The 7666-nt window shown below is 46.1% G+C and overlaps 1 protein-coding gene across 1 annotated transcript; it reads left to right on the plus strand.

The window, feature by feature from the left end:
• Nucleotides 1-1752: 1752 nt before the first annotated feature.
• Nucleotides 1753-6704, plus strand: LOC106937029 (pyruvate dehydrogenase [acetyl-transferring]-phosphatase 1, mitochondrial-like). Its single transcript, XM_015018324.1, has 5 exons — nt 1753-2401; nt 2467-2880; nt 3139-3239; nt 3897-4465; nt 5193-6704. The coding sequence occupies exons 1-5, from the start codon at nt 2060-2062 to the stop codon at nt 5459-5461; spliced, it is 1695 nt and encodes a 564-aa protein (XP_014873810.1). The 5' UTR covers nt 1753-2059; the 3' UTR covers nt 5462-6704.
• Nucleotides 6705-7666: the final 962 nt, after the last annotated feature.

A 7666-nucleotide genomic window follows, 5' to 3' on the forward strand; every position in this document is an offset into this window, starting at 1 on the left:
GTAAGTGAGGAATAAATGACCGCAGCTAGAGGGAAAAACAACCTGAATGCAGAATTTGACTGGGACTGACTTTATGCTCCTCCCATCCAGGGTGAACACCAGAGGACCTGTTTAGTCCTCTTTAATCCGACTCCTGTCCATTTGTCTAGAAAGTCCAGTTTGGTCATGGAGGTGTGAACAGTAATTGACCTCTGGTCCTCCAAATCTCAATCTGGGTTTGGGTGAAGTGAACTCTGGTTCACTTCTTGGCATACATGAACGTCAAGCAGTCCAAGACCGCTCCAAAAGCAGGAAGTGGACTACAGCGCAGGGCATTCTGGCTAAATACAACCAAAGCTAACATGCTAGCCTAGCACTAGCAGGAGAAATGTTTTTAGCCAAAGACTAAAGAGAAATCCTCCAACCACTAAAATCTGACGTCTCCATTTTGTTTCCATCTGGTGAAGAAGGAGGTTGCTCTCAGTGTCTTCAGAGGCTTTTGTGTCGTTTCCTTCAGGGGTTATTGGTGCAGCGCCCCCACAGGCCAGTTGCTCAAAGGGTTTGGTTGGTTTCACACAGTTCAGTATGAAAACAAACCACACCTCCTGAAAATGCAACAATTGCTGCAATTTTGGTCTCCAATCAAACAGAGTCTACTTGTTTGACTGGAGCTGGCACACTCCAATCTATGGGCTCTTATAGGTGCTAAAAGTTAGAAGCTTTGTCTTAGAAGGTTTCAGAACCAGCTTCAGCTGAAGAATGTTGTTCTAAAAGACATTCAAAGCAAAAGTGTTTCATGCCCAATTTAAGAGCAAAACGATGCAAAGAAATACATGACTGTCATCGGCATAGAAGTGAACATTTGTTTCAGATACACTGACTGAGGTTGTTTAGATGTGCAGTAAATGAAACAGACCTAATACACAACCCTAAGGTTTCCCTTCAGACCTTCTGATGCACTGAGATCTGTCACTAGGAGGAACCACAACACTGCTACCCAGCTAGCTTACTCTTAGTTTAGATCAGGGTTTCTGATCTTCAGGTTCCTCCTGGAGCAGCCTGAATTTCATCCCAGTCTCTGCTGCTGTCTACGGTCCTATAGTCACTCATTGGCAGATCTGAGGTCCTCTCATGAGTTTATGTGGTTCTGCCATCCCTTGTGTGATGGACCAAGAATTAAAAGGGGAGTCAGGCACAGGTTTAAATCCATAAAGAATTGTTTTTCACTAAAAACAGAAATAATGAAAAATGACAAAGTTGGGCCCATAAAAGAAGTCAAAGTAACAGAATTCAACTCAAACAGACAGACCTATCTAAAATGAGTCCAAAGGGAAATTTAAATAATGGCTGATCAGGCCATATGGAAGACACAAAGGGGAAAACATACAAAACCCCAACTGAAACTAAATAAGAAACTTCCTTCCCCCCCTGGATGCTGAGTAGTGGTATGAACCAATTTGTCGTCTCCACCTCTTTGTGCCCCTGGAGGCTGCAGCACCACTGAGGCAACTCAAAACAATCAAAGCTTAAATCAAGTGAAACATATAACAGTGTATATGAAAATGTGCACACTTATTCCAGAATACAATGTTAAATGACGTGTTGCATTTAAACAAAAACCAGTTACTCTCTAAATTGAATCATATATTTAAAGAAACAAAATATCAGTGTGGTGAGATTGACTGTGAGCTATTTTGTGAGGTGTGATTGAATGGTACCACATTTGTGTGGCTGTAACTGCAGCCACACAATTGGTGGTTGGTGGTTCCATCAGGTCAATGTATTTTCTGATTATTACAAATGTTTCAGAATAGGCTGTCAGTCTGGGAACTGGTTTGTAAGAACAATACAAGGTGAGGAACCAGTAGACCTCTAAGAAGGTGCAGAATAATCTAGAAGCATGATTGACGTTGACTGGTCTCCAGGTCTTACTGCTCACTGGACCAGCAGCTTCAAGATGTTCAGGTGAAAGGAAAATGACCTAAAGACTGAACCTGGGGGTAGAAACTGGTGTATTCTGGTTTTAATTTTCAAACCGTTGAGATTTTATTTGATCAACAATTGCAATGGACTGCTGTAGATGACAGTACCTTCAATCATTTACAATAAAACAGAGGAAATGAACTCTGTTAGCATTAATATTCACCTAGTTCCTCCAAAACATCCTGCTCTGGTCCCTCAGCTGATCTTCCTTCTACTTCTCCAGGTTCTTCTGGTTCTGGAAGCGATTATGCTTCGAAGCAGCAGAGCCCAAGCTAGAAGATGCTGGTTGGAGATCCGGCAATCCCGCTATCTGTCCTCCGCTCCAGCACCACCTGAACTCCGTAGACTGCATTACCCAGCAAGCAGCAGGAGCAGAAGGTACCAGGCAGGTCAGGAGATGGGCCAGCTGAGCCTAGCGCAGATCAACAGAATCTTAAAGGTGAGACGGGTCCAACATTCAGAGGTTCTGCTGCTGGTTCCATCACATTGCTCCTTTCTTACCAGGCCAACGAACACAGCCACATCCTGCCCAGAGGCCCCACCTCCCATGGAGTGCTGGGTTTCCATAGCAACACACTTCCCTCTAACCACCCTAGTGAGGATCGACGGAGCAGCGCCACCTGCCTGCTGGGTCGGGGCGGGGTTCTGTTTGGTGTGTTTGACGGCCACGCAGGTCCATCGTGTGCTCAGGCCATCAGCCAGAGGCTCTTCTACTACTTCACTGTGGCCATGCTGCCACTGAGAACGCTGCAGGAACTGGACCGGGCCGTGGAGGAGGACCGGGCGGTACCACCGCTGTTGGAGTGGCACAAACACCCCCAGGATCACAGCAGCCCCGACGGCGGCGCCATCTCCTTCCACAGCCTCAGGAACTACTGGCAGGAGAGGCTGGATGAGGATGACGAAGAGGACAACGAGGTAACCGGCTGTTGTCAGATCGTTAACAGGAAGGTGATTCAGGACAGGGAGACTGTCACAGCTTTGACCATAAACCTACACCTACTGCTGGGAAGGTACAGTTACCTGATGGTACTAACCTGGAGACAGGGGTAACCTGTCTCCACCAGGTTATCCCTACTCTTCATTACCCAATGACTGCATCTTAGTCAGGCTCTGCCTCTTCTGCCAGGTTTCATATATAATATTATTTCCTTTTTCTGTTCTGATTTGCTGCAGGATGATGGCAGAGTGACATCAGCACTGATGGATGCGTTCAGACGTCTAGACTATGATGTGTCTGTGGAGGCTCAGGTCCACCTGTCCCTGTCCTCTCCCAGGTCTGTATGTCATCAGAGACTCTGATCTCATACATCAATGAATGTCTTTAAGAGCTCAGTAAGTTTTGCTGTTGACCATTGGATGAGTCCAGAGTGATGGTCCAATCCTCAGACAGCACTGAAAGCTTTGTCCTTGAGCAAGGCACCAACTGGTTCCTGGTTCTCCTTGTAAATGTAGTTCCAGCAGTTCCTCTTTAGGTACAGATTTGGGTTTAGAACTTCTCGCCTGCTGCTCAGGTCCTCCCAGGGTTCAGATGTCCAACACTTGGGTTCTTCTTTGGGGCAATTGTGGCAATGGAAGGTGAAGTTTCCCCTGCAATTGGTGGGTTACTGGTTCGAGCCACAGCCCCATCCATGTCCATCGTTTTATCCTTGGGGAAGACATTTCACCCACCTTACCTGCTGGTGGTGATCAGAAGGGCCAGTACCACAATATGGCAGGCTTGATTCTGTCAGACTGCCACAGGACAGCTGTGGCTACGATCCAGTAGCTTGGCATCAACATGTGAATGGCAATGACTGATTTAATTGTAAAGCATTTTTGTGAGTGCTAAAAAGCACTACAGAAGTCTGATGTGATTTCATGTCTTTGGATTAGAAAACAAGCCCATCTCCATTTTTTTCTGTCACAATAACTTTTCTTCTTTACGTCCACAGACGGGTGTCCATCCCTGGGGAAGGCTTTTCTCTGTCCTCTCCCCTCCGGGTGGCGCTGTCAGGCTCCACTGCTTGTGTTGTTCACGTCTCTAACGGCGTTCTGCATGTGGCCAACCTGGGGGACAGTCGGGCGGTCCTTGGCGTCCAGGAAGAGGACGGGCGCTGGATGGCGCTGAGCCTCACCAACGACCACAATGCCCAGAACCCTGAAGAGCTACAAAGGATTCTGGGGGAGCACCCGGCTTCGGAGAGGAAGACGGTGGTCCGTCATGACAGGCTGCTGGGCCTGCTGCTGCCCTTCAGAGCTTTCGGAGACGTTCGCTTCAAATGGAGCCCGGAGATGCTGAGCCGACTTTACGACACACGTCCAGATGTCCTGTCTGCCGTCAGCGAGTCGGTCCGGACTCTGCCGCCTCATTACCTGACCCCGCCCTACCTGAGCGCCCAACCTGAGGTCACGCGACACCTCATGAAGCCTGCAGACAAGTTTCTGATCCTGGCAACGGATGGACTGTGGGAGCTCATGCACCGGCAGACGGTGGTCCAGCTGGTTGGAAACCATGTAGCAGGTCAGGAGACATCTGGACCGCTTTGCTTTAATGCTCAGGGTGATCTGTCTTCAGAATCAGGACATGGCAATCAGAGCTTTTAGGATGGGAGTTTTATTCTGTAGAGTAGAGCAGGAAGTTCCCTCACCAGAGATCTACAATTATAGATTTATGGCAGTCACAAGCTGTAGATCAGGGGTCCCCAAACTTTTTCCTGCGAGGGCCACATAGCTGTTCTTTCTCTGGTCGGGGGCCGGTCTTAGTTTTTGGAGAAAGAAACCTTAGAAAATTCTTTTCTACGGGGGGGATGGGGAATGGGGGCGCGACGACACAACGACACATTCGCGCTTTTAGATAGATTTTTACCCAGAATGCAAATGGAAAAAACCGTGAGTGAAACGGTGACTGGGACTGACTAGTATATATTCCATTGAAGGAAAGTTAGTTTCACATCTGCTCAAGAGCCCCCTGGTGGTTGAAGAAAGATCCACATATAAACCGGAAGATACAATATATGGAAAAAAAACACTGAATGCTCTCTGGTATGAGGAGGCGGGCCAGATCCGGCATTGTTCAGGGGGCCGGACCAAATGACGTGGCAGGCCGGATCCGGCCCGCGGGCCGTAGTTTGGGGACCCCTGCTGTAGATGATGCTGAAGCTGCTCTTCATACCTTTAGCCACCAGAGGCCGCCAGAGAGAACGGTGTTAAAAAGCTTTGAGTTAAGTTCTGGTTCTGGTCTTGTTCAGGTCTTCAGCAGCAGAGGCCCATCGTCCCCAGCGCTGACACCACCCTGGGCAGCCTGCAGCGCCTCCTGCTGGAGCGGAGGGGCCGAGTCCAGTCGGTCCTGGAGGACCAGAACGCGGCCACCCACCTGCTGCGCCACGCCTTGGGTGACGACGGGTACGGATCCGTGGACCAGAACCGCCTGGCCCGGATGCTGAGTCTACCGGCAGATTTGGCCCGCAGGTACCGTGATGACATCACAATCACTGTGGTCCACCTGAACGACCTCTGAGGTCAGATAAAGGTTCCTGTTGTTCAAAGAACCAAACTCGTTTCATTTTGATGAACTGGACCAGCAGGGTTCTGATGGACACATCTACAGTCAGCAGCAGTATCAGAACCAGTGGCGGATCATGGTTCTTCTTCATGTAGCTCTAATGTAGCTCTCATTCATATTGATAATCAGGAGTCTCCACTTTCCAAAGACTTCATATCGTGCTTGGACAGCTTTGGACTTCAGCAATACACAACTTTTCCCACGCATACAAAGGGAACATATATTGGATTAAATCTGCTGAGTTACACCCACTGACTGTAAAGCGGATTCCCTGCCATTCTCAGATCATTTCTTTCTACCATTTGGAGTTAATATTTCACTTTCTAAATCTAACCCCCACGTGACATAACCTTCCGTAAAATTAAGGACATTGACCTGGATAATTTATCACATTGTATTAATAGACTACCTACTGCTCATCATTTTTCTTCCACAGATGAACTATTGGCTCACTACAACAAAAGTCTTCACAGCATCCTGAACAATCTTGCTCCACTTAAAACCAGATCTGTCTCTTTTACTCAAACTGCACCTTGGTTTAATTCCACTCTTCGACAGTTAAAAACAAAAGGACGTCGCCTTGAAAGACTGTACCGAAAAACTGGTCTCACTGTTCACAAAGACATGTATTCCAGTCACATTCTTCTATACAAAGATGCAATTTCTTTAGCCAAATCAATATATTATTCCACTTTAATCAGTTCTAACAAGGACAACTCCAAAATTTTATTTTCCGTACTTGCAACCACTACCAGACCATTAGATTCCCTTCCTCCCCACCTGTTTACCTCTGATTTTTGTAACACTTTGGTATCATTTTTTACTTCTAAGATAGAAATTATCCATCAGGAACTTATACCCAGTCTTGCCTTAACATCATCTGTCCCAGTTTCAGTTGTTCCTATAATTCATTCTCGGTCTTCAGCCTCCCTTCTGTTGATGATGTCACCAAATTAATTCAAAAATCTAACTCTTCAACCTGCCATTTAGATCCTCTTCCCACTGTTCTTGTTAAAGCCACCCTTTCCTCTCTCTCCCCTCTCATCACTAACATTGTGCATTCTTCCATTACTACTGCTGTTGTTCCCTTGGCTCTCAAAACTGCAGCAATAATCCCAATACTTAAGAAACCTGGTTTAGATCCCAATGAACTCTAATCTCAAATCTTCCATTTATTTCAAAAATTCTAGAAAAGACAGTTGCTGCTCAACTAAAATAATAATAATCAATAATCAATAATCTATATGAACAATTCCAATCTGGCTTCCGTCCACTCCACAGTACAGAAACAGTGCTTCTTAAAATTACAAATGATCTCCTTCTTGCTGCTGACTGGTTTATTATCCATTCTCCTTCTCCTTGATCTGACTGCGGCTTTTGATACAATTTCACATAACATCCTTATTGATAGATTATCCTCTCTTGGCATTGTAAATACACCTCTCAACTGGTTTCGTTCATATCTCTCAGGCTGCTCTCAGTTTGTTCAGTTACAATCATTTACCTCTCGCCCAATTCCCGTCTCTTCAGGTGTTCCCCAGGGCTCTGTCCTGGGACCCTTGTTGTTTATAATTTACCTCCTCCCCCTTGGTAATATTTTTTGCAAACATAACATCCAGTTTCACTGCTATGCAGATGACACCCAACTCTATGTTTCAACCGAACATAGTTCCAAGCTTCCATTTTCCTCCCTCACTGATTGTCTTCTTGAAATAAAACAATGGTTTACTCTCAACTTCCTCAAATTAAATTCCAGTAAAACTGAATTTCTCTTAATTGGTACTAATTCAATACTAAGTAAATTTGATAATTTCTCCATATCAGTTGATAACTCCTCCATTTCTCCCTCCCCTCAGGTTAACAGTCTGGGTGTCATCCTCGATAGCACCCTCTCTTTTGCCTCCCATGTCAATAATTTCACTCTGTCAGCTTACTTTCATCTCCGAAATATTCGCCGTCTCCGTCCTTCTCTCACTCTGCACTCCACTGCTGTTCTGGTCCACAGTTTGGTCACATCTCGTTTAAACTATTGTAATTCTCTACTTTTTGGTCAGCCACAGAAAACTCTGCATAAACTACAATTGGTTCAAAATTCAGCTGCTCGTATTATTACTCAGACCCCCTTAATTCATCACATCACACCTATTTTACGACAGCTCC

Source organism: Poecilia latipinna, unplaced genomic scaffold, assembly GCF_001443285.1.
Source record: "Poecilia latipinna isolate Pla-1442-1.1 unplaced genomic scaffold, P_latipinna-1.0 Scaffold2266, whole genome shotgun sequence".
NCBI lineage: Eukaryota > Metazoa > Chordata > Actinopteri > Cyprinodontiformes > Poeciliidae > Poecilia > Poecilia latipinna.

Coding starts and splice junctions, on each gene's coding strand:
- LOC106937029 (XM_015018324.1), top strand. CDS start 2,060: ATGACAGTACCTTCAATCATTTACAATAAAACAGAGGAAATGAACTCT. Junction 2,881..3,138: donor ATGACGAAGAGGACAACGAG/GTAACCGGCTGT, acceptor GATTTGCTGCAG/GATGATGGCAGAGTGACATC. Junction 4,466..5,192: donor GGTTGGAAACCATGTAGCAG/GTCAGGAGACAT, acceptor GGTCTTGTTCAG/GTCTTCAGCAGCAGAGGCCC.